The 27,929-nt window shown below is 40.3% G+C and overlaps 1 protein-coding gene across 4 annotated transcripts in view; it reads left to right on the top strand.

Moving 5' to 3' along the window:
* Positions 1 to 27,929, top strand: part of enah (ENAH actin regulator) — a 130,247-nt gene that overhangs the window by 56,815 nt on the left and 45,503 nt on the right. For 3 of the 4 annotated variants that reach the window (XM_035910101.2, XM_035910100.2, XM_035910099.2), the window contains exons 2-3: positions 8,501 to 8,666; positions 13,239 to 13,416. In XM_035910101.2, the coding sequence (XP_035765994.2) occupies positions 8,501 to 8,666; positions 13,239 to 13,416 (344 nt within the window). Of the gene's footprint in view, positions 1 to 8,500; positions 8,667 to 13,238; positions 13,417 to 21,437; positions 21,656 to 27,929 lie in introns of those variants that run through there. The other variant, XM_087852629.1, reaches the window with a different exon arrangement.

Here is a 27,929-nt window from a genome sequence, read left to right as displayed (position 1 = left end):
ATCTATTCTGAGAAGTGTGTGTTTGTGTTTGTCAGGGGCACCCTTTTGTTAATTTGTCTCTTGAAGGCTGATTGAGTCTGAGCAGCTAAGTGTAGTCTCAATGATTATACATCTGTTCAGGCCAAAAAATACCACTGAGAGTTTAATGAAATTAACCTCATTGGTGTAACTCGGAAATTAATGAACACTGTAAACAAACAGTCATTGTATATCAGCAAGGTATCATTAATGAGGAAATCTGAATTTTATATCAGACTAGTGAAGTGGAATGTTCGATAAGAGCAGCTGTATAAAAACTGCAGCCACTGCAAACTTCCACTCTCCATCTCTCACATTGATCAACCATAACACTATGAACTATTGATAGGTGAAGTGAATAACACTAATCGTCTCTTCATCGTGGGACCTGTTAGTGGGTGGGATGTATCAGGGAGCATTTTGTTCTCAAAGTTGATGTGTTAAGTGGAGGAAACATGGACAAACGTAAGGATTGAGTGAATCTGACAACGGCCAGAATCTGATCGGTTGTTGTCTCCTAAACTGCAGTTCTTCTGGGGTGTTCCTAGTCTGCAGGAAACGGTACTCCTGGATGGCTGTGGCCTCTTTCAGCAAGACATTGACTTTGAGGTGTTGACTTGGCCTACAGATTTCCTGGCTCTCAATCCAATCGAGCATCTGTGGGATGATGAACTACAGCTCCACTGTGTTGAACTTGGTGATAGTGATGTAGTTGCTGTTCTTTGGTGAGCCTGGTGTGGCACTACATAATTAGTTCTCCACTTACAGCTGGGACATGACCAGAACAAGAGTCACTGTGGACAGCTGCAGTCCAGTATGAAAGAATTCTGCATGATGAAAGATTCTATGGAGGCAATTGAACTTTTGAAAATACAATGTTAATATTTACATTCCATCACACTGTAACTAGGATGTACCCATCATTACAGGAGAGATGCATACAGCATTTAGCACTTAAAGCACATAGAGTAATCTGGTTTAAATGTAATCAGAGAGGAAACCCCTGTAGTGGCTTATGATATGTACTGTGAAGTAGAGCAGGGCGATATGACCAAAAATATTTATCACGATATACATTTGAAAATTTGCAATAACGATATAACTGACGATATAATTGACACAAGACGAAATACTTTACAACTCCACAACTTTATTAGTGCAAAAAAAAACAACAACCCATCAATGTATTTTCACTTAAACAAGCAGCTTTTATGTGCATTAAAGTTATATAAAAATTTAACAGTGCAAATGCAAATTCCTTGCTGACAGTTTAACCAAAAGGCATTTCCAGTGGAAATTGGCCGACATATCCTCAGCATAACCATGTATAATATCCACAAAACTTAAAAAGAGGTTATACACACACAATACGGTAATATTATGTTGAAGCACAGTATGTATCACTCTGCGAGGCTCCTGCCTACGATAGCCGTAATGCTCTGACAATCCATCAAGCGGTGCGGGTTTGTAGCTTAGCAAAGTTGTACTAAAACATTTGACAGATTTTCGAGCGCCGTGTACCACATAAAATCGTTTTGAGGTCAGTAAACACAACCAGAATCCATACATAAGCCCCACGGGATTATAAGGGGCACTGTCGATTTTCAGAAAAATCAAAGGACTGATTTTAAGTGTGCCGTGTTTTCCAAAGCACACGGTAATAACGACGGCTTGCTAGCATGCTCTACCAAAAATAGTGCTTTGTTGTGTATCTGACAGACGAAAGCTAAACCAGTTCCACACCACTGAAGTTGCAGCATTTTTACAAACCAATTCTGGTTCATCCGTTTCATTCAACGATCCGCTTTTGCTCTTCTCATTCTCTGTCGCCGCCATGCTTTTTCCGCCATGCTTTTTCCGCCATGTGCATATGAAAACAAAGGCACTGCGCATGCGCGTTTTACCCATATTCTATCGCGATATTTCATTTTCTTATCATTGCCCAACATTATACCAGTATTACCGTGAATGGTATGATACGGCCCAGCCCTACTGTGAAGAGATCACCACATTGATACCACAGTAATACTCCACATATGGTGAATCAGAAGGCTCCGTATAGCTGGCACAATGACACAAATGAATTCATCACTCAGCTCCTGGCTTTGTCAGACTGGCAGACGCACTGAATGAGATTTTTAGTTTGGCCATTTTTGGGTTTTTTCTATATTTAGATTAGTCACTCGGCTGCTTACATAACGCTGGCCCATCAGCTGTGGAAAATTCGCAGTTTCCAGCCATAGTAATGATGGACTGAGTCAGTAATTTTCAGGTAATCAGAAATTTGACTTGCTCCAGTCTTCAGTACCTTAGTTCAACAACCATGGGTTAGAAGAAGCCAAATCAGTGATTCCCTTTTGCTTTTGTCTTCTACTTCTCTCCTCTGCACTCTTTTGCTCTCTGTAAACCCACAGTACCTCACCCACCCCAATCCTGGCAGGATGTGACATCATGGCAGTGAATACCCTGGAGCTGTTCTGTTCCTCTTTGAAGTCAGAACTGCTCCAAACTCAGAGCTTCATTAACATTAATGAAGGAGATGAAAATATTCTCATTTCATTTCCCATTCTCTCCATTTCTATTTTTGTCAGATCTGCACATTTGTCCTCTGTGTGTGTGTGTGTCGGTGTGTGTGTTGGTGTGTGTGTCCATGTGTCACCATTCGCTTTTCCTTTTAACAGGGAAATAGTATCCACATATATGTAAAACTGTTGTTTGTCTGTAAGAGCATTCAGATTTTTAGCCTGTAGTTTGGTATTTTATCTAACATGATGAAATTTAAGGAGCTCATAAAGTAAGCTGTTAAACTAAGCAGATCTGGTTAATTAGATGGCCATTTAAGCTAATGTAAGCTACTGTTAGCTAATGCTACTTGATATGCTTCATTGCTTCATGGCCCCCATTGCTTCAATGACTATCCCCCCCCACACAATTTACACCACCCCTGCCCACATACCTTACCAATCTGAGCCATGGTCTGAGCACCCCCATCACTGAGGCCACTCACAGATGCTATTGAGACAAGCACTTTTCTTTGCTCTACTTCCAAGCACTTTGCAACTACTTTGCTCTCCAATGTGTGCCTTTCCCTTATTTATTTATTTTAAATTTATCCCTCTTGTGTATATATTGTTTCCGTTTGCTATTTATTCTTGCTGTCTACTATTTATATTTTATTCTGGCACAGTTGGTGTGGAGCACCCATAATTTCATTGTACATGTACAATGACAGTATTCTATTCTATTTTATTCTATTCTAGTGTGACGTCTGGGGCTTCTTTGCTGCTTCAGGACCTGGACAACTTCCTGTAATTGAATCATGAGCTCTGCTCTCTATCCTGAAGTGGTCAGCACTCCTGAAGGCTGGACATCATGAATGTCCAGCCGTCAGTAAACTGTTGATTTTAGCCCGTTGGTAGGTGGCTGCTGGGTAGCAAGGTGACATTATAATATGCGATATAGATGGGAATCAGTGGATCCAACCATTAGACTTAAATGCATCCATGTGCCAAAGTTTGGTTGCTATTCAGACAAGAAAATGTTTTTGTAAAGCACATTTAACTTAATATAAATCTCAGAAATCTAATCTGTAGTTGCATTTAAGAATTCCTTTTTAGGAAAAAGCATGGCTCTTTCTGCAGTTATGTTGACACAGAGGCACAGAGTGTAGCAGTGTTGTCTCAGTAGAGAGGCAGGCAGAGGGTAGCTGATACATTTAGTGGAAGGGTTAACAAGGAGACGAGGAGGGTCAACAGGACTAGATTACACCGGTCAAGTACTTAACCATCAAAGTTTACATTTCACTGTGACTGTCTGAGACATATCACTGAATTGGCTGCAAAGACAAAAGACAATTCACCACTACATAATGTACATACTCATGAGCAATCTCAGTTAGGATTGCTATTAATGTAAATAAGGGTGCATTTTACAGGTTCTTCCTCTGATGACTGTCTGCTTTAAAAGAACCATAACTGTCAAAGTAATTATCCTGCGGAGATTGGACCAATTAGGAAAAAGCAACTGTGTCATGTCTGCTCATCTGTTCTCCACATTTTCTTTCTTTTGGTTCCACATATTCCTTGTCTTTGCTCACATTGGTTGCAAAGAGCACTTGGACCTTCAACACAAAATCTCTTCTAATCGCACACATGCAAGCTGTACTACATTCACCACACAAAAATGTAATGTTGAGAAATTGCATAGACATGCGCACCCAGTGTGGTGAGAGTTTATGACTTAAAGACTGCAGGCTGTGGTCTGCAGTGGTCCTGAGCTTGAATTTATTTCATGCTATGATAATATGTGACATCCTATCTGGCCAAACAAAGTGACCACAGTAACCAAAATATGCACCAGTGCTCTCATTATTTTTTTACTGCTCAGATGTGAGGTTCAGAGTGCCTCTTTTGAATGGCTGCATTCAGTCACTCTCCCAATTCCAAATCCATTGGTACAATTCCAGGAGGTCCTGGGATATGAAGTCATAGCATTTGACTTCATATCCCTAATCACTCCTAACTTCCCGTATATAAGCGAGTCTGAAATGGTTTTATATGTAAAGATGATGAAATGCTATAATCATAAGGTAAATTAAAGCTAAAGCCAAACAGTAAGGCTGACTAAAACTTGCCTGTTAAATAAAAGCAAGAAGAAAACTGACACAAAATAACAAAATCTCACTTTGTCACTTGCTGGTACTAGATTGGACCCCCTTTGCCTTCCGAACTGCCTTAATTTTTCATGGCAAAGATTCAACAAGCTGCTGGACACATTCCTCAGAGTTTTTGGTCCATGCTGACACAATACCGTCAAAAGGCTGTGGACTGCACATCTGTGAATTTCCCATTCCACTGCATCCCAAAGTGGCTCTATTGGATTGTGATCTAGTAACTGTGGAGGCAATTAGAGTCCAGTGCACTCATTGTCATGTTCAAGAAACCAGTCTGAGATGATTTGAGCTTTGTGACATGGTGCATTATCCTGCTTGAAGCAGCCATGAGAAGATGAGTACACAGTGATCATTGGACATGGTTGGCTAAAACGCTCAGGTAGGCCGTGGTGTTTAAACGATGTTCGTTTGGTACTAAGGTGTGCCAAGAAAATCGCCTCCACACCAGCAGCATCCTCAGCCATTGTTATACGTGAGGATGCATCCATGCTTTCATATTATTTACTCAAACATCTGATTCTACTATCTAAATGTCACAGCAGGACAGGAGACTCGTCAGACCAGGCAACTTTTTTTTTTTGACTAGTCTGACCCAGCTACCAGAACAACCCAACTATGCTATCTGTTAGCATAAAGGACTGAAGGACTAAAGGAAAACTGTTAATTTATCATCTGAGCAATTACAATACTGAATACTTGGTTACAGTGCTGCTTCTTTAAAACAAATCTTTGTTTTTAAGAGGAAGTAAATTAGCACATGAGACTGAAAACGTGGTGTTTTCAGAAATGTATCATCCCTCTTTGCAGTTTTTAGTATGCAACTTGAAATTTAAATGCATGTGTGCAGTCTGAATACTTGTATGCACATAAACCAGCTAAAATCACTGTAGCTGCTGCTGCTGTGAACCTCAGAGGAGAAAAGTTAATCGTTCTTACTCCATTTGGCCAGTATAATAGAGATGTAAGGTTGGAGTAATTTGCCCGTAGAATATTGAAAAATCTGCAGTGATCGTGAATGAATGGTTCTGCCTTTATTTCCAGCTCCAGTGTGTTTGAGCTCAGAGCTTTCACCAGTTTGATGTAAGGTGAGGGCTGAGGTGTGAAGTCTCGGTGCATCTTCAGAGAGGTTTGACATTAAATAATATTGTAAGTTCATCAGCTGCTGTGGGGTGTTACCACAGCTCGACCATGATGAAGCACATTTGAGCAGAGGCGTGAAAGTGTTTGTGAGAGCTGGAAATGCGGGGAGCTGTGCATATGGATGCCTGAACCTCGTGCATGTGTGTCCTTGTGTGTACTGTGGAGAGGCATGGGTGTATGAACAAGCCCACAATACACACTGGTGATAAATGCTTTGCAGCAGTCTCGGGAAGTTTCTTTTTTTTAAACTCCACAGAATATTCTTTGAAACCTGGAGTGAGATGCATGTTAAGTAGCTCTGGAGACTGCTTGCACTCCTGTGTGTCTGTGTGTGAACCTCGTTCATGTTCTACATTCCGAGATGTGTTTTTCTTCTCACTGTAAAGCCTCTATTTTCATGCATTTCTAACACTGACGCAGACTCTCTGAGGATGTGTATATGGCCTGTTCTCATCACTTCCTCCCTGACTCTTTTCACTCCTCTTTCACCCTTCCCCAAGCAATTTATGCCTGTCATTTTTACACTTCCTGTCTCTCAAGCTCTCCCTCTGTTTCCCGTCTTAACCTCTGCGTTTTTGTCTGCTTGTATTCAGAGTGTAAATTGTCACACAGGTTCATGATATCATAGGCCACCATATTTGGCTGTAGGTGAGAAAACAATGATGATGTCATTATGAGTGTCAGACTGGGTTTGAGACAACAGATATATATAACAAGCCAGTGAGATGGTGTTTTATAGACATTTATAAGGCAGGGTAGTTAACGTGAAGGCTGCAGGCCTGTGCTGCTTTTAAATTTGACCTTTAAAAGAAAAAAGCATGGTATAACAGCTTGTGTGTTCCGAACTGCATGGATGCAAAATAATCTATAGCAAACCTTGAAAAATAGCAGATACAAAACTACGTCCTAGGTTATTAATTACCAGGACATGTCACCACGCTATATGGAAGGTTGTATAACAGATTTCTTTTTGATGTGCTAAAGGAAAATCATTTTTCCATCTCACTCTAGCATGTGTGTTTTGCAAGCAGCCAAGTTTCAGCTGATGTTAGCAAGCCTAGTTGGCAAGTTGCATTTAAAATCTGTCCAATTGCAATGTACCTACACTTAGCAGTGCTGAGGCCTGAATGACCGCTGTCTCTACATCTGACTGTGCAGACACACTTGTCAGTAGAAGCCTCCACAGCTCTTAACTTTAAGCCTCAAGTAAAACCAGATTGATGAGATGTAAAACAAAACCACAGTACCATTATTATGTAGGTGGAAACTTTCCATAGAGGCAGACTGAAAAAGGCACATTTCATAGCCGAATTCGGGCATTTTAACATGATAGCCTCTGGAGTGATTTTGGAGGCAGGTTCATGTGTCCACTACAGGAAGTGCAATTCCAAAGCTGCATAGCTACAATGAAAAGTGAAAAGTGAGCACAGCAGAGTTTCCAGGCCTTAAATCAGCTGTGTGGCAGCAGATGTAGCCATCGCAGCAGAAAATACTGGAGGCAGTTTTTTCAATGTGCAGTCTTCCCTCACTGTTAGTCTTTAACTCTTTCCCCTGTAAAGAGGACATTTGATCTCCTCCCCTGTACCCTTAATGACGAGTTTTGACACCTCAGTATATAATAAAGACATAGTTTGACAACCAGTAGGATACTGTCTGGGTTTGCTGTTTGCTGGTTTAAGAGAATCTCTAGATGGATGATTACTAATGTGTCACTGAGGAGCTCGGAGGCATCTGAAGGGCTGTGGATTTTTAGTCTGTGCACTGCAGACCAAGTTCATGGGAATTAGTTAATACTGATCAGTAACACTAATGAAGGCATTTGCTTGCTGCCTTTGAGAATTGGTATGTTTGATTAAACTGATATTAGACTGCTATGTTTGATTATGGAGGAGTATGAACCATGTTAAACACCGATTTAAAAAATAAAAAAATAAATAAGGATACTGATAAGCTTTATTTGTCGGTTGCAGTTGCCTGCAGCTGAAATGACAGACCTAGTCGACCATACATACAATACATACAATATACAAACTTACATTGGGGAGACAGGTCAGGCTAGGCAGCAAAAAAGGGGTAGACGGTGAGATGAATGATTACTGAGAAGACATACGCACAAACACCGCCCCCCCCCCCCCCCCCCCCCACACACACACACACACACACACACATCAACACACAAAACTATTAATACAAAAGTTAGTTTAGTTAGGACTGCAAGCAACAATGACAGCAGATATGACACTGATTAAGTCCATCACTGTATAAAAGTCAGAGCTGAGGTGGGAGCGGGTTGCCAGGCAGCTTGCAGAGGCAGAATCAGTTGTGCACAGACTAAAACTGAAATGACATTCACAATATGAGATGTTGTGTGGAAGTGTACCGGCTGAGCAACTGCTGATCTGCTGGGATTACAGCTAGGCTTGAAGTTGTGAAGTTTATTGGTGAGCTGTGGAGCCAATGAAACATTCACTAGTTAATTTCATTTTACAGTTTGTTTTTGGTGCTCTGCTCTCAGTTTCTTGCTTTTATACCTGTGGGGTCATCTTTGTATTTGCAGTCCCAAGCACTTGGTCACTTCACAAAGCTTGCTTCAAAGAAGAAAGGAAGATTGAAAAAGATTGGATTTCTAAAATGGTAGAATAAACTTTTCTATGTCTCTTGTCCCTGCAGTGAACAGAGCATCTGCCAGGCGCGAGCTGCTGTCATGGTGTATGACGATGCCAATAAGAAGTGGGTCCCAGCCGGTGGCTCTACAGGCTTCAGCAGAGTCCACATTTACCACCACACGGGCAACAACGCCTTCCGTGTAGTGGGACGCAAGATCCAAGATCATCAGGTCAGTGGATGAGACGGGACTGTTACTATCACAGTGTATATATAGATTTGAAAAGGAGAAATGGTCTGTGACTATAAGCATACAAAAACAATGACACAATTATCACATTTGCGTTAGTGATATAGTGCTGATATTACATTTTTTGGCCTCTGACTGTGTCCTCTGGCAGCAGATCCTTATCAAGACAGAACTGTCCATCCGTTGGACCAGTCCTGCCCTGGGACATTCCAGCATTACTAGTATTTATGTTGATTTGTGTGCCAGTAGTTGTTTGGAGCCCTTTTACAAATATACCTTTTAGTTTTGAAGATTGTAGTGCTGTATCGTATCATCTGCAATGATACTAGTATAAATATTTATATATATTATATACGTTGTGATGTAATTTCTGCAGCAGACTACCAAAAAACAAGATCCTAGCAGGGAAGGTGTGACGTTCAATGTGCAAATGAATGACTCCATCAAGTGTCACTAGAACACTTGATAGTTTGAATCAGTGTGTCACAAAGATCAAACAATGGATATTAATTACTGATGTGCTTACATGGTGGAAAAATGTGGCTGGTTTAAAAATCTCAATTTAAGTTGCAACGTCACATGTAGAAATAATTTAAGTTTTATAATGTGATAGTATTTTACAATTACTTTAGTTATTATTAATCAAAAGTGTCAAGCAGTTATTTTGTAGTTTTACTTAAATTTTCTCAGTGGAAAAAAACTGCATCAGTTACTTGAGTGCTCAAATTTGAGTTATACTTTATAATGCTGTCTTTACTGGTCTGTTCAGTTTAATTTTATTTATACAGTGCCAAATCTCAACAACTGCTGCCTGAAGTTGCCTTTTATTTTATTGTATGTTGTAGGTAAAGACTAAATAATACAGAGAAAATCCCAACAATTACATGAGCCGTATGAATAAGCACATGGTTGACAGTAGGAAGGAAAAACTGTCTTTTAACAGGAAGAAACCTCCTGCAGAACCAGGTTCAGGGAGCAACAGCCAAATGCTGTGACCCACTGGGTGTTTCAGTAGATTCACACTTGAATGACATGGTTTCTTTATTCAGTGACAACAACAGAAAAGGATGGAAATGACCTTGAGTTACTTGCACTTTGCCATAATATTTTTCGACTTTCCACTGAACCTGTATTCTGAGTCTTCAAACTGTTTTCTTCTTGACCCTCTTGTTCCTCTTTTTTTCTGTGCATGTCAGCACATCGTTCTGCCTGGTTAGTTTTTATTTGTAAGAATAAGTAACGATCATATATTTATTACAGCAAGCCATGCATGTATGAACACATAATGATTTAGTCCTACACAGCAGAGTCCTAGTGAGGACATTTGAGCAGAAAGAAACTCAGATTAGCTCAAATGGCTCATAGCTTCAGAGCAATAATCCCGAAGCTGACAATAATCCTCAGTTTAGATGAAAGCATCCCAATCAGAGCTGAGGCACCATGGGTACAGTTATATGCAAAAGTTGGGGCAAATCTGTGGAATTGTGAAAAGGCAAACATTCCTGCAGGAAATGCAATGTGTGAGAGGGATGAGCTGAATGTATGAGTTCAGAATTGTGTTTATTGTGCAAACCTTTGCAAACAGCTGTCCGAGTGTGCTCTGCATGTGCATTCATTGCACATTCGCACTAAATTGCACTAAACCTTTGGTGTTGGTTATCTTTCTTCTGGAATGCCACAAAATCTGTCTATAAAAACTCGGGCTAGTGAACAATACTTACGGCAGCTTCCCATTCCTCCAACCTCCGATCTGGTAACCATTTGGAATTTTAACATATCTAATAAAGCAAATTGGAGTGTTTAGACAGTGGATTTTCATTAATATCATGGAACACATGTTTCATATTCATAATACAGACGTACTAAAAATGACTGGCTGGAGTGTGCGCATCCTCAGTTATGAGGTCTGTAAAAACATGGACGAGTCAGAGGCTGGACTGGCTGTGTTTGTGTTGGCGCTTCACACTTGGGCTTCAGCCTGATTTCTCACTGTGTGGCACTGCCTATCTTACTAGCCTATTTCCTCTATTTGTTTCACTGCCATCCACAACAAAAAATTTGCAGTTACACAGTTCCTCCTCACATTTGCTGCTTGTCATCTTACCCAGTCCATCAACAATACAAAGCAAAAATGGGAATCCTTTCCTGCCTACCAGAGACACATTAGCAAAAACTCAGAAATCGACAACAGACCATTTCCATAGTCAAATAAACGTCTGCTCTGGTGCTAAACCTTGTTTCTTTATAAATGAGCAGATTGGTTACAGGTATTAGCACTCATAGAGCTGTTTTTTGACCAGAGCAGTATTGTCTTCTGAAGTGTTTTGCAATATTACCTTTAAGCCTAGTGTCAGTACAGTACAGTAATCCTTGATTTAAATCAGGAAGCTGCAGAAATCAAAACACACCACCAAGCCTTGTGTGATAAGCTGCTGGGTCCCTGTTGGGGAATGTTTTGAATTTATTCTCTTTATTAGTTTCGAAGAGAGATAGCACAGCGATTATGAGATTAAACCGCATTACACATCTTTTCTGGGTATATCCACTATATCAGATGAACTGTAACAAAATGAAGCGTGTGTGTGTGTGAATTCACTGATAATACTGATTATGATGCTTCAAATATGAATGCTTTCATTGTTGGGGAAAAAGAGGTTGGACTTTAACAGCAGAGAAGGCAAGTTAGCATGCTAACAATCCAATAAATCTACTGCAAATAATGTATACTAATAAGCCTTAATAGCCTTCTCAAAGGTTTTAGAAGCCTGTTTGGTTCAGAAATCTTAAATACAGTAACTGTAAAAGACGGACATAGCAAAGACACTATAGAGAGGGACATAATGATAATAATAATATTAAATTTTATTTGAAAGTGCCTTTCAGAACACTCAAGGACACTGTACACAGCAGAATAATAAAAGCAAGCAGTTTACACAATCATAAAAGCTTAACACATAAAAACAAATTTAAAATAGAGTGGAGAGGTTATGCGGGATAAGCTATTTTCAACAAGTGAGTTTTGAGTCTGGACTTAAAGAGAGAGAAGGAAGTGATTTTTTTTTTTTTAAAATCAAGAGGTACGGAATTCCAGAGTCGAGGAGCAGAGCAGCTGAAAGCCCTGCTCCCCATGGTGGCGAGACGGGGAGAGGGGACAGAGAGAGAAAGAAGAAGAAGATCTGAGACACCGAGATGGGATGGTGATCTGAACCAGATCACAGAGATATGGAGGGGAGAGATGATGAATAGCCTTAAATGTGTACAAGAGTATTTTGAAATTGATGCGATATTTGACCGGGAGCCAGTGAAGTTGCTGCTGGACAGGAGTGATGTGATGGATGGAAGGGGTCCTGGTGATAATACGAGCAGCAGAGTTCTGGATGCGTTGGCGCTTGTGGATGGCCACAGAAGCATAGCTGTTAGGGGGGAAAACGGTATTGTAATGTTATTTTTAGGATGAAGTAGGAATCGTATTGGACTCATGACTCTTTCTCCTCGTGATGACTGAAATTAAAGGTAACTTGGAGAATGCTGCCACCCATTGTGACATCACCACTTGTTTCTCAACTGTGCAAACTGTAGCCATGATATTAAAGTTTTGGCTGCTTTTGAGCCACAAAAGGTCATATTTGGACACTGTTGTATCTATAGACCATATGGTTTATGGTTCATTTATCTGAAAGAATGATCATTCACCATATGTGGTTTTTAAAATTGCCAAGTGTCTGTCTTAAAATGCCAGTATCTGATGGTCAGGCTCCAGTGAATGAAATATTGCTAAAATAATAATGATAAATAATATTAATAATGATAAATAAAAAAAGTGTGTGTGTGTGTGTGTGTATGTATATATGTATGCGTGTGTGTGTGTGTGTGTATGTGTATGTATGTATATATGTATGTATATTAAATTTAACGAATAAAATAGAATCACTCACTAAAGTCATATCTTCAAGCCTAAACAGAATCCTAACTAGAATGTTTTAAAAATACACACACTATCTATATGGACCACATGGATACTTTAGGCTTCAGCTGTATAGGCACTCTGATGATGGAACTGAATATGTTTATACTGTGATATGAGCCAATAAACAAGTCAAATGTGAGTAATTTGCCCTTGTTGCTTCAAAAGTTTGTGATTTTTCTAAAAATACTTTTTGACTTTGCATGTGAGTAGAAAAAGGAAAATGTTCAGACAGTTCCTTTAGGTTCTAGGGAAAATGGTTTGGGACCCCTCCCTATTGGTCTTATTTAACTGGGAGTACCTTGAGGCATTACTGTTTGGCTGTGTGCCCCGAACAGTAAAAACCTCAGATGTGAACACTTAAAGTGCCTTAAATTAGACACAGAGTGAGGGGATCATAAAGTCTACTTGCGAGGAAGTAAAAGTGACCTTAAACAACATAACAGGCGACAGTGTTACAAGTTTGACATATTGTGTTTTAATTGGAGATATTTTATTTTATTATTATTATGATCCTTCAGACTTGAAGTCATAAACGTCTCCTGTTTTGTCTCTGTTTCCTCTCTCTTCTGATTCACGGATGTCTGCAGGTGGTGATAAACTGTGCCATTCCCAAGGGGCTGAAGTACAACCAGGCCACACAGACCTTCCACCAGTGGCGTGATGCCCGACAAGTCTACGGCCTCAACTTTGGTAGCAAGGAGGATGCAAACGTATTTGCCAGTGCCATGATGCACGCACTGGAGGTGCTTAATTCGCAGGACACAGGTGAGACCTCCTGAGCATGCATGCTTTCTAGCTCCATCACATGATAACTGAATATCTAAATTCTGCATGCACAAACTATATAGTTTATCCCGATACAGGATTCACCTATAGCTTTTATTTAGATCAGATCTGCATTTACACTTGGTGCTGTTATTCCTGAAGATGGGCAAACATGAAGATATATTGGCGTCTGCATGCTGTCGTGATTTGGAGAAATGGCTAAGTCATATTTCTTGTCGTGTTCTCTCTGTACTGAGAGCTACGCTTCTGTAGATTTGTTTTCACATTGCCTTTCACATGTGGATTTCCCTTTCTTAAAGAAATCAAAACAAAGAATAGTAACAGATGTGATGGCATGAGAGCGTCACATGGTCATTAGCAGCCTGCTAAATTAGCTGCTACCATACCTTTTCTCTTTTGCAGGCTGCATAGGTTTAGCCACCATGATCCTTTTTTTTGATGATTTCAAAATAACACCAGTGATTTGAAATGTTCTGAATATCAGCCCCTCTAACCAGGCTGACCAATAACTGGCCTGTCTCTATACTGTATATAAAAGATGGACATTTCCAATTTAGCATTTTGATTGTCGTCCTTAGAGGATATAGGCAGACACTTGTTTTTGAATTACTGTTTTGAAGCCTCAGATGACTATTTATTTCATCTTATTGTTTTGAATCCATGTGTAAAGAAGGAATGATGACCGAACTGCACATTCTACTGACTTTCAGTTAATAATTATTACCCACAGGCCCATAAACCCATCAAAATTTTGACTGAGCTCATGGCCCAGTAGAGGACTCACAGACTGCTATCGGACTGAAACCACAGATTTTGCGTCTTGGTGGCCATTAAAAGCAATGCAGATTTAAGGCACATTAACTTGGCTTCACCTTTTAGACCGGGAAACTATACCCATATATTATACAGCCTGTGCATGTCTGTGTCAGCCAACTTGAGCAAGCAGCTTTCAACTCCCCACACTGGGGTTCAATATTTTTGTAACATAACAAATATAACATGTCGAGAGCCCACTCATTTACACTGCCAGTAGTTTCTGTTCATATTAATTCAGTTTCAGAGGTTTCATCCTCTGATTGTATTCATAACATGTTGAGCCTCCACTAAAACCGAGGCCGCTGATGAATTTTATTTCTTTTGAGCATTCCAAAGGAGGGATGTTAACACAGATGTTTGAAAAGAAAAACACTAGTTCAGAGCTTGTACCTGTACAGAGCACTGAGAGATTTCCACATATCTAATAATGTAGCATTAAACTCCAGCTCCTGCTGCATTTTTGGACCTGTGTTTACTGGAAGTAGAACCACTAACTTGTGCTTCTGCTCAACTCTGCAGGCGAGAGCAATTTTTGGATATGAAATGCTAAGAGGCACGAAGGTGTAGCACATGGGATTAATGCTTCTAGGGGTAAAAAAAAAAAAAAAAAAAGATTAAAAAACATGTGTCAACAATAAAAATGTTTTTTGAGTGAACAAAACATTTTTTTCCAGAAGCAACGATTAGAGTAAAACATCTTAATTTGTTGCGGGAAGTCAACATTTGAAACATGAAAAAAACAAGACAAAAAACAAACCCATTTGAAACGTGATTTTCATTTCGAGTTGAAAGCACAGCCAGGAGGTAATGCTAATGAGGTGGTTTATTTATTTATTTTTTAGCATTGCTGAGCTTGGTTAGCAGTTACTTCTCGCAAGAAATCCATTTATCAAACATTTAATATCGACCCCAGATCTGATCAAAACACAGACGGCCTCGTTCACTTCAAGAAACGCCCCATATTCACAGCACGCACATTCACGCTGAATCCAATTTCCAGCAAATAGTTGCAGGCTCAAACTTCCATGACCTTGGCTTTCTAAACACACACTCGCTCCACTGACTTCCTGCGTGTCTACATTCGCCCATATGTAGGAAGGGATGGATGTTTCCCTACTTTAGAAACATCCGTTGTATTAAAACACCTCATTTTAATACAAAAAAGATGGTTTTAATTGCAGCTTGTTTGTATTTTTGCAATCCCAGCATCCAGATGCTACTCCATGCTCCCTCCCCTCTCCCTAAGCCATGCCTCTCATCACACTCTAATCCCATCCACTAATTAACCTGATAGAGATGCGCTTCATCAAGCTAATGGGGCTAAGACATGTGTGGTGTGTTTGCGTGAGAGAGACAGAACAGACTTTATAGTGAGAGTAGAGTGACATGAGGACACATTTTAACAGAGCTGAAGGGAATTGCCAGGATTTTGTCAACCCAAATACGACCAGAGGAAGGCTAAATGTAACACTGTGGACAGTTGTGTAGGACTGTGAGGGTCGTGTTTTGTTTTTCCTACAATAGGTGCTGGCATCCAAGCGTTTTAGGATAATAAAGTAGTGGATGTATCTTGATGGCTTTTTTTAATTAATTAATTAATTAATTAATTAATTTTTAGCTCTTCAATTTTACATTAACTGTTGCATTAAAAAAGTACTAATGCAGTGTCTCTGAGAGTTTAACCATGTTTTTTTTTATCTGTAGTTTGCAGTCATATAGTGATTTTGTATATTCAGCGTGGTTGCTGCTTCCTTGAGAAATGCTCATTCAAACTATGAGTGACAGAAGTCATTAATCACAAGAAAGAAAATTAAAGACAAACACAGCTGGGCGAGTATATACTATAGTTATTTTGGAGATTACCATTTTGAGTTTTAGAGTGAAACAACTACAGAGGTGCAGAAATGTTGCTGTGATTTGTTTGTATAAGAAGCAGCTGGTGATGGTGTATAATGGTGATACTATTGAGAGGCTTCTGCTAGAATTTTCTGCTCCTGCTCGCTTCAAATACTCCCAAAGTGTCTTATGGTGCTGTAGTATGTCTAAAACTTATAGAAATCTATTTCAATGCAGTTTAGAAAAAAGACTGTGATTAAAATCATAATTCTGTGTTACACCGGATCAAAAAGCTTTAATTTGGGTGTGCAAGCATGCTAATTTACAGTATAACTATAATGAAGCTCAGACCAAACTGTGGACTATAAAAATATAATCTTTGTTTTCTTGTCAGGTTGTATACACATTAGTTTTAAATGCACTTGAATCACCTTAAATCGTATCACAAAGCTGGAATGTTAGCTGGACCATTTAAGTGAAGGAAGATGGCTGAAATTAACTAGACTTCTCTGCTGTGTATTTTACCTCCACAAGAGCCTTATGAGAAAACGGCACAGCCAAAGACTTCAGCCTCCAGTGTTTTCCTTTGCTGCTTGCTTTATTCTCTAACATTTTAATTTTCCTTCCCTCGCCTGATTTCCTCTCTGCTCCCTCTGTCTTTCTCATTCTTCTCACATCCCCCCCCCCTGTGGTGCAGTCAGCTCCGTACAGAAGCCAGAGGGTTTCCTCTTTCACCCCACTGTTTTGCTACTGTATTTCTGTCGTGACAGCTGCACTCAGTGGCGCCTATTCCAGTCACATTTACCCGTGGACCTGACAGCCCCCTGCGACACATGGGGTTTGCCCTCCGTCACTCACTCAGTGGGTGGATGGGCCCTGCCCTCAGAGTGGGATGACTGATATTACCATGTGCATGGCAGTCATACAGTGGAAGCTTTTAACCATTTTTAATAATTGTTCTAATTGTTCTAAATTGCTTTTCTTTGATGTGGCGTACAGTATGTGACATACCATGACCACTTTAATAAACAAAGACAAAAAGAACATTTAAAGAATTTAAAGTTTTGACTTGCTTTGCAGCTCAAATATAAAGTTCAGCAGAATTATAACTAGCTGTCTAAGCTTTTACCTGAAGTGCTTCACAGTATGGTGGAAACATGTGACCTGATCCTCTACAGGAACTACTGAGTAATCAGTGGAGACATAAATCGTATGGCGCGGCCTTGGCCAGTAAGCACACTTAATTGGAACAAGACAACCAGCAGGATAAGCATAGTCACTGAAGCTAGCTTTTCCAGTCAGACTAATTTGCACAGCTGCTTTTGCTCTCATGTTTTAGTCAGGACCCGTTCAGTCAAAAGAAGGCTGTTATTTCCATCTGCAGTAGTGATGCTGCAGCAGAGATGTCTCTGGTTTAGTTAGGTTCAAAAGTGGCTTGCAGTAGCTGTAACTGTGGGCAGGCTGCATGGGGTTAAAGAACCTAACACTCTATTTGAGGTGTAGAAGGGTATCAGCTGAGCCGCCAGGTAAACTCTGGTGATCTCAACTGCCGTTTAGCCAAACAAATTATCGCTGTGCTCAATTTTTCACGTAAACGAGACTAAAAATTATTCCACCTGATCATTTAATACTTATGATACAAGTTAGGGTGGATGGAACTGAACTTTAGTCCAGACATATTATTTTTTTTTACTTGCATTTAAACTTTGTGTCTCCTTTGCTGCCACCGAGTGCAATCTGACAAGAGCAGAAAGCAAAAACCACTGAATATTCCAACAAATAGTGCAGCAGACTGTGTATGCAAAGGGAATGAGGACCAAATCATGTTATATGGCACAGATACTGAGTTCATTGCTACTTCCATGAGACATTTGCTAAAGGACTATCTCGTTCTTCTTGGTGCTGCTAGTTTATTTATTTTTTCTTCAGATTGAACTTTTTTCATTCTGGCTCTTAGAAGTTACAGTTGTCCAGCATCACTGCTGATACAGAGATCAGCTGACAAGCCAGGATTGTTGGAACAGCATCCCATAAGCACGATTCAAAATACTCCTGTTGAGAAGGCAGGCAGATTAAACACTAGTCGCTTCAGTTCAATACACAAGTTCTATCACATGACACCATCACCACCACTATCCATCACTTTGAGTCCTAGGAACAAAGAGAATAGCTAGTTTCTTCTTTTTTTTTTCTTTTCTTTTCTTTTTTTTTTTTTTAGATGTACTGAATAAAAGATGGGTTCATAACCTGAGAGTACTTCTAAAGAAAATGTATCCAAGTGTACAAATACTTTAGCAAGAAGCCAGAAATATCGAACAAATGAATTGATGATGGGACAACATCATATTACAAGTGCCTCGATTTAGCTATAGCAAGGATTCATGAATTAAACCCTAGATAAATCAGCCCTGACAGTGGATTAAAGTATCTTGGCACATGTGGAAACCATGTGAGGATAACCTCTGCCCTCCATGACTTCACTGATTTATTTCCTTTCCCCTGAGAACCCTCCAGTGTTTCTAATGAAGAGATGCTCTACAATTGCAGCCCATGCTCAATATTATCAGAGATAAAACTGATTTAACTCCTCCCATAAATGCTTCTCCGGATCAGGACACGCTTTGATGTATGTCTTTGAAGTCGAGCTTGACCCGCATAGCCAGAGAAGATTACGATTTCAGCTGTTTCAGAGGATTAAGAGAGAGGAAAGAAATCAGTTTATACGTTGTTGCTGTTTGGCCAACAAAGCTGCCCAATAGCATCACACTTTTAGTTATTTAAGGATTCCCACACATGCAGGTGAGTGAATTATGTGATGTGTGTTTTTATCTGAGGCTAGGAATGTGTGAGTGAGAGATTGAACAAAGCACAGAATAGTTTCCGAGTGAGGGAAGAGAATGGATATGGTTCACTGCTGCCATGTGGAAAATGTGCGTGTTTACAAGCACTTAAAATAAAGGCAAACACTCATCACTTTGATGATGGGTTGTATACAGTAGGCGTGTGCATTTACTGCGGGTGACCTCTGCAAACACCGCACACTCGACTCTGTCGCCGTCTTACATCACTGAAACCAGCTCGTCACCTCTCTGCTGGATATTGACTTGGACCAGCTTCTGTTCTAAAAGTGAGCTCACATGTGGATAAGTGAGGGCGCAGACAGCCCACACATAGTTTATCTGTTATTCCTTTTCTCCTAAAAAGGCCAAAGCAGGGTGGGAAGGAAGGCCAAGATCAGGAGAGGGAGGGATGGGTCACAGACTTGCCAGCCGTGTGTTGTGGTCTGGCTGGTAATCCGCTTCTGTCAGGTCTGAGCAGAGAATTGCAGACTTAAAGGTGGACCTGAGGTCATAGGTTGATGCATGCATACATTTTTTTTTCTTTTTTAAATATAGCCTTGTTGAATAAAGGGTCAGAAAAACAGCGTTGTCACATCCTGACTTGCGTGTCACCAACTCACTGCTTCGAAAAGTGACCAGCATTAGACCTGTCTGCTAGGATTTTCCTGCACAAACGTCGCTAGGATGTTGATGCCAGAGGTCAGAGGAGAATGGCCAGACTGTTTTGATAGGAGGGCAACAACAACTCAAATAACCATTGTTAAACCCCAAAATAGAATCTCTGAATGCCCAGCATGTTGAATCTGATGGGTGACAGCAACAGAAGACCACACCGTATGCCACGCTTGTCAGCTAACAGGAAGGGAGGCAACTATTCACCCAAATCACTTGCCACCTTTGAGGTGTGATGGATCAGGAGATGATGACACAAATGTGCAGCTGAAAAAAAATTGTGTGACTCTGTCATATCAGTATGGACCAGTCTGACACTCCAAGTTAGGTTTTTACAGTTGTAATATTTTTAGTTGGTCAGTCATATCTCCTGAAAATACCAACATGTATAAAAAACCCATCTATATCTGTATAAGTGTCTCAGGGTCTTGTTCACGAGTGACGGGAGAAGGGAGCAGGAGATCAACAGACTGATGGCTGCAGTGATGCAGACGCTGTACCGGTCTGTCGTAGTGAAGAGAGGTTAATCTGTGTGTGTACTTCGTCTTCCTGTCAGTCATCAGTTCATTTGCATTTTTTTTTCTTCCCAAAGCCTGGTGTTGCCTTCTTCTGTGGATCCTTGAAATCTGTACGATAAAGCACTACTTACTGGTTTGAATTTCAATTTCGTAGTTGTTCTGTTTGCTGTCAGTCCATTAAATACTGACTGGTATGCAGCTGATTAAATATGACAGAAACTGTCACATCATTTTTCAGCTGTCCTTCCTGTCTTCAAAAGGACTTGTTTTTAATTCTTTTATTTAGGATTATTGACCACTCACAGCACTTGGCACACACAGACATTATTACAACACTCTGTTGTCATTTATATGTATTTTTGACTGTTTGTCAGCTGCCAGTTGATCTCTGACCTTGTGACTAGTCACATGCTTCCAACATTGCCTCTTTTAATGGAAGCATGTTTACACCTTAATTGGGGAAAACCCTGAGTTGACAGATCCAGTTGCTAACACCTCTGTGTGACTTTGCAGCTTGATTGCTGATGTTAGTTTAGTTTAGTGTCAGGTTTAGTGAAGCCAGATAAAGAAAACATATCTTGGATATGTTCACTGTACAGACGCTGTTCTTCCCCTTTTTGTTTATCCTCTGACTTCTTTTCCTCTATTTTCTAAGCTTAAGGCTTAACTTTGAACTCTGTGCATATCTTCTTTTTGTATTAGAGCATGGATTTTACTTCTACCTTCCTAAAGCTTCTGCCCCTGGCTTGTTCTTTTAATGGAGCATTACCTTGAGTAAATGTACGTTCACCAAATGGAGGAGAGAAAAGCTAGCAGTTAGGCAATTAAAGCGTTCATGCAGGCTCGCCAGTAGAGTTGTCTAATTCTTTGCTCTTTTTGTCTGGGTAGCCACAGTTGGAGTTGGCAAAAGCTTGTCTCCACAGAGATGTGTGAAAAGTTGCTAAGTGCGGCTCATCAATTTATTTTGAGTCCTCACTGTTTCTGCCAGCAGTATAGAGCATGTGGCTCTGGATGTTGTGAAACCTTTGTTGCAGAGGAGGGGGTGAAACCTGAGAGCTGGAGGTGAAGAGAAAGGCACATTTCATCCCTCATCTCATAGAAACAGCCTGTATGTCCCTGGACCACCGGGAGGGGGGGGGGGTTTGCAGGTCACGGGTGAGAGCAATGCGTAAACATTTTGGGGTCCGGCACTCCCCCCAGCAACTGTCCACCACACCAGTCTGCCATGTGTTTTTCTTGTTTTAACATGACAGCGTGTGATCACGCTTGCATCAGAAGCCCCCCCCCCCCCCCCCCCTCTATTTCTCGATGAGCTCAAGGTCTCTGGCATCAAACGCGAGTTTGCAGACGACTGCACAGCTGGACTAGAGAGACCGAGGCAAAAGAAAAGTTGTGTGCAACAGGACAGAGTAAGTGACAGAGTTTAAAAAGAGGAATACATTGCAGAAGTATCCGCAGACATGCCGGCCGCAGCAAGAGTTCATAGATTCCCCAAGGAGCAGCAGAAGATCAGCCGCGCTCAAATCATCCTCAGGAGTGAGTAGTCAGCCTGGCAGGAGTGTTGAACTGGAGCACCGATCTGCTTGGCTGTTTTATGTTGTCTTGCATGCCTCTGTTTTGTCTTTAGATTATGCATGATGAGGCAAAATTGTTTGTATTTTTGTAAAACTACAAATTATTATTTTTTATTAATAAAAGAAATTTTAAATTTTAAAAAATTAATTTTGAGCTGTTTATCAAGATTAAAAAACAACAGACAAACACGCTGTTTGCTGTTGTTTTAAAGAAGCTGCTTATATTTCATATGCTTTTTAATAGAACACCTGTTATGGGCACAAAGATTTATCCATCAGTAAACCATCATGTCATTACTGTCGTCTAGTTAAATGAACAGTCATACATGAATATATTCCACTGTCGCCTTCTCAGTGTGTCTAAGCATTTTGTCCCATGAGTCTCAGACATGTCAGTCGGAAGTGAGGACTCTGCAGAAACCTGATTGGCTGCAGAGCTCTCCTGTAATTTCATTGGTTAAGCTGTGCTCTAGTTGTCGTGTAGCAACAGTGTCAAAAGGCTGGAGGGAAGATTGACCATAGTTGCCATGGTCTCATGATCTTTGAAAGAGAAACAAGTTTAATTGTATATGTGAGCCACAGCACAAGTCCTCCTTTGTGTTTGCCAGTTGGGTGTGATATATGTAATGATTTGTTTGACAGGCCATCCAAGCATAAAAACACAGCTATGAGTACGAAAATACCAAAAAGCCAGTCCACTGACCGGCTTCCAGAGTACAGAGTGCGAAGTCAACTAACCTAAGACGACTCTGAACAAATGTTACACGGGATATTTCATGCTCCTCTTCAGCTCCATATTTTCATTTGTTCACTTTGTTATAGCAGCTTTGCATTTGCAACCCCCTTAATCATCCACTGTCTGAAATGAGCTATTTTAGTTCCTTTCCTTTTCCCTCACTCAAGTTGGTGGTACTTGAGTGCTCACAGCCCTTTTCCCTATTTTTCTAGTTTACTATAAAACTGGACTTCTTTTTTCAACAGTACTTGCCTCTTCATTTTTCAGGTTTAGAAGCTACAGCCATTTTTTTTTAATTCTAAGTTTGGGAAATCTGGTTAAAAAAAATGACCATAAACGGAGGCATCCTAATATGGAATCCTTGCAATTTTATCATACTGAGATATGCTAAATATTACTGTGTAAAACTTTGTAATAGTTTCTAATTATCACTACAATAAATATTATGATAGTTTGGGAAACCAGTTAGTATTGGCCTTTAAACAAGAAGAAACATTGCTTACTTTATCTAGAATATAGACCAGTACTTAGAATATGCAGCTTTAAGGCATGTATTCTTTTGGGTACAGGCCCAACTCAGTGGAAACATCATAATGAATCCAGAAAACCCTCACTGAAACCAAATCTTGCTCAACTTTGCCAAAACTCACGAGGAAGTAAACAAAACACTTGAGTTAAAAAGCCAAACAACCACGCTGTAATTATGGCTGTCATCATCTTTCAGCTCAGATGGTCAAACCATCCTCAGACACCACAAGACTTGAGTCACACTAATAAGTTTCCATCTTTTGGTCTCTGGTTAATGTCCAGTTATATGGTGTGTGCCAAATCTCCTGCTCATCATTGCATTCCCACAAAGTCATACGTGCTTTAATCTTATAGCATGGAATCTAAAGATAATTAAATGATCTCCACTGCTGCTTTGTCTTTAAAACTTTCTTAGATTCAAATAGCAAAAATTAGACCAAAAAATGCAAACTTTGTTGCGGTGTCCCAACTCCAAGTCATGGAAAACAAACTCGACGTTCCTGCACACATAAGATGTTGCAGACCGGAGGAATGTTCTGACATGATGAAATATCGAATTTAAAAAAAGAAAAGAAAAAGAAGATAGATAGATAATAGGTCTTATTATTTACCCACAGAATGCTCTCTTCTCTCAGTCTAAAATAATCTGCTGCCATCTCTTGTCATTTAATGCTGATGAGAGACAAATGAGACGAAATTTTTGAGCACTCACTGCCAGTTCTGAATGATCGGAGACTCATTTTACTGGAGAAGCTGATGAAGCAGTTTTATGTACAGCTGCCCCCTCTTATGCTGCATTCCTCATCCCCATTTAGGCTTATCTCTAATTTCTGTTTTTTTTTTTTTTTTTTCTTCTTCGTTCTCTAATTCAAGTTTTCACAGTGAAGACTGGGGGGGGGGGGGGGGGGGGAGGTGAGTGAACACTCCATGTGACTACAGTTACTACTACTTTGTTGCTGTCTGGTAGTGTTTTCCTCTCACATTCTTGTCCAAACTCATCCATCCTTATTGTAGTTGCTGCTGCTGCTACCATTAGCCTGTCGAGCTATAATGAGTCATTCAGTAATATATAATTCATGGCAGTATTGGTTTTGTGTGTGTGAAAGATTCTTGTGGGTAAAGTAGAGGTAGCAGCTTTACAGGAACACCCAAGCCAGCCCTGTTTTCTGCCTTTATCTGTGTGTGGAACTCATTCTGTCCTCGGATCAGGACCATTGGGTTTCATCCTGCTGTAGATGGGCCACTGCTTTACATCCAAACAGGTTGGCACAAACAGTTTGCCTCTATATGCGAGTCTGAAACCAACAAATTAGTTGCATTTAATTAACATTTAGAGGGCAGGGATTGACCAGTGGTGGTGGGGTGGGGTGGCTGTAGCTCAGGTGGCAGAGCGGATCAGCCACTAACCAGAAGGTCGGTGGTTCAATCCCAGGCTGCTCCAGTCTGCATGCCAAATATCCTTGGGCAAGATACTAACCCCATGTTGCTCTCCGATGCATCCATCAGAGTGTGAATGTGTATGAATGTTAGATACTTAGCACTTAAGCTTAGAAGTGCTTGTGTGAATGGGTGTGATTGGGTGAATGAATTAGCTGTATAAAGCGCTTTGAGTGCTCGGACAGAGTAGAAAAGCGCTATATAAGAACCAGTCCATTTACCATTTACCAGTTAATAATTTCCTATGTGATCCAGTTGTTGAATTGATCATCTGGTCCCCTCTAAGTCAAACCCCCTGCTTTCCCCTAGTTCCAAGTGTTTACCATAACCCTTGATTCTGCAGGTTGCCGGGCAGATCTGAAACTATATTAAGTACATGTTTGTAGGTTGTGTCACACTGACAGATGATCCCTGTCGTTTGACATGGATTCAGAATCATCCCTGCCCTGTCACTCAGATATTCTGACAGGGCACTGGGTTGGAATTGGATTTCCAGCAGTCATTCAAGGGGTGGTGATTGAAATGTGTAGCTGAGCAGAGGTATAGATATCATTACCCTACTGCCCCTCTAGACATCGTGACTCCCACGAGCCCCAAAATAATCCTTTGACACATTGAGTGAGTCGGAGATACAGAAACAGATGGAGACGGCTCAGCTCAGCCTGGACCCGCAGCTACTTAAATCTCCTGCACGTCTGTCTGTAACAGGATTTGTCGCTAATTAACATAATAATTAATGTACTCTCTCTGATTGAGTCAGAGGTCCTGTAATGATGCAAATTCTGTGTGAATCTAACTCTGGGTAATTGGGCTAACACCTGTCTTTTTAAGTTGTTTTAACAGCTTTTAACAGGGGTTTCCAGAGGCCCAAGTTCTTTCAAATTTGGACACATAAAAAGAACACATGTTAAATCTTTAAAATCTTTTAAAACGGCAGCAACGGAACATCTGAATCAGCCATTTTCAAAGAAGAGATTTCACTCGGGTCTCTTCGCTTTGCAAAGGTTTGCATCAGGTTAATCATGGCAAGGTTGCTTTAAAGTAATGAAGTAATGGATGAGGTTAACAGAGGTAAGGGATTGAGAGCAATTGATGAGGAGAGCTGGAAGCCACGCAGAGAATTTAAAGGTTTATGTGCCAGATGACCCATTTACTTGGCTATCTAATATAATGGTTATTGATGGAGAACCATTTCACCTTCCTTTCCCAAAGACACAGACTTCAGCAGGAAGCATGAGATCGAGGCGGAGGGCACATTCCCGGCTCTGTCACAAATACTTAGTTTTCTAGTAACTCTCTCAATCCTGCCTGCATTTGGCCAGTAGGAGAACTGCAGACACCCTCAGAACAAACTGAAGATAAAAAAAAAAAAAAATGGATGTAATGACTCTGAAGATATTGTTGAAGCACCTTACACCTGCATCCTTTCATGATGGCCAGAAGTTGGTGAATTGGGGCTCCAGCAGACGCAATGCTTCACTCAGCATACGTATTTGGCTACACAGTTGGACTCAAACGCAGTTCAGTAAACTGTTATTGTTCTATGGGTGGTAAACAGAATTAAGCAAATACAATGGAAGCGATTTTATGGAGTTAGTTCAATGCTCTGAGCTTGACTGGTAAATATGACCAAAATCTGATTTGATTAGAATAATGTACTTCTGTAGATCGGCCGTGTTCTCTCTTACTGCATGGGCTATAGATGCAGCCACTTTACCCGACAACAGACCTTCGAGGATGACATCATGATCTATATGACGCTGTGAGCTTTAGGTGTGTAAAAAGTTGTCCCTGTAATCCTGCTGTCTGAGCTTTGTGCCAGACGGTCTAAATCAAGCTGGCTGTGGACATTTGTCTTACATGTTACCTTTGACTGTGTGAAGGCAGTTTCAATTTCGAATTTCATTCAGTTTTCCAGGGCAGTGTGTCTCTGACTGTATCTTAACACGCTGTTGGCTTTGGTTCTCCCTGTAGCCATGTGTGCTAAAAAATGTAGGACCTCGTGACACCGTAAGGCTCTGTGGATCAAAGTGTGTACCAAAGCAGAAACTCGGAGCTTCATAGATTATTTATAACCCCGTGTGCTTTTTAGCATGTTGGTGCCTAAGGGTTTGACAGATGTACATGTTTATAGAGAAATGAAGTGAATAAATGCTCCTCCACTGCAGACACATACACTACAGAAATACCTTGACCTGTTGGCAGTTGACAGTGTCAGCTCCTCACTTGTATAAACGGGATGGTTGCGAGGTTTGATGACGGCTTGTTTTTCTGCCAGTTTAAAAAAAATGGCTCAGAGGGTAAAACAAAGTAGAATGAGGCCGTCTACTCATTTCATTCATCCTGACAGTCAATCTGCCTCTTTTGTTTCATCTCACCTTTTTTTTCCCCCCTTTACTTTTGTGTTTTGTGTCCAGATCATATTAGATAGCTCCGATAACTAATGCTAAGGTTTTTTTAAAGGTAATCACCATATTCATTTCTGATGAGACGTGGAGGATAGAACCAAAAAAGTTTAAGCTTGCTCAACCTGACTTTAAACCCCCCCCCCCCCCCCCCCGAAAAAAAAAACAAAAAAAACAACCAGTGATCACTTTTCGACGTGTCCAAGCTCTTTTTTTTTTTTTTTAAATTGAGGTTTAATCAGCTGTTATTTTTTTGGTCAATAAAATGAAGTATATTCTATAAATTATAAATGATTTATAAAACATCAGAAAGGACTGAAATATTCAATTCCTGTGAGCTCAAAAATAATATCGTTACGATGTCATTGATTCAAAAAATAGTTTGTTTCCAGTAATACATCACCTTGGTTTAGTACCAGCTTAATTGTAGACTTGTAGTCCATGCTGCACCCCCGTCCTGTGCAGACCCTGTCATCCTCAGGTCAGACTGTTGTCAGACTAGAGTTGCATTTCCAGCAAGCAAAAAAGCTGTTTTAATCTTGTTTGCACAATTTCTCATCCATCATTCTGAAACTTCTGCCTCCAACACAATGGAAGAAAATAGCGGACTTACCTGTCTTTCAGTTACCTTGGTTCATAGCAGGGATGCAGCCGTACTGATGCTTGGCTGATACTGTCGTTGGTAAATGATCATTAAATGGCATTCACCAATAGAACTAAAAACAGTATCTTTTTTTTCCTCAGACACAAAGTGTGTGAATAAATAGCAACAAAACATCATAAGCAAGTGCTTGGGGGGGAAATATTAATATCACTACTGACTACAAGCCAAACTACTTTTAAACATTGATGTTTCTGTCTGCCCAGAACGTTAATATGTGCATTTCTGATTATTATTTTTATTTTTATTATGGGCTAACAAAAAATCTTCTAGTATATTGAAAGTGGTGTTTGGACTGTATTCAGACTGATGTCCGGGAGAACTGAGACTGATGTTTATTCTACTCCAGGCTCAGACAACAGGCTATAAATACTGTTGTTTATCGATTATAAATATTATTTGGATGGTTTTTAGGGCTTGAGTGTGAGCTCGGTGTGCAGGAATTACATGGAGTCACCCTCCCTGAACA

This window comes from Neolamprologus brichardi, chromosome 15 (assembly GCF_056152115.1).
Source record: "Neolamprologus brichardi isolate AB-2024 chromosome 15, ASM5615211v1, whole genome shotgun sequence".
Lineage (NCBI taxonomy): Eukaryota > Metazoa > Chordata > Actinopteri > Cichliformes > Cichlidae > Neolamprologus > Neolamprologus brichardi.
The sequence above is the reverse complement of the archived record's forward strand: the minus strand, read 5'-3'. Positions and strand labels throughout refer to the sequence as shown.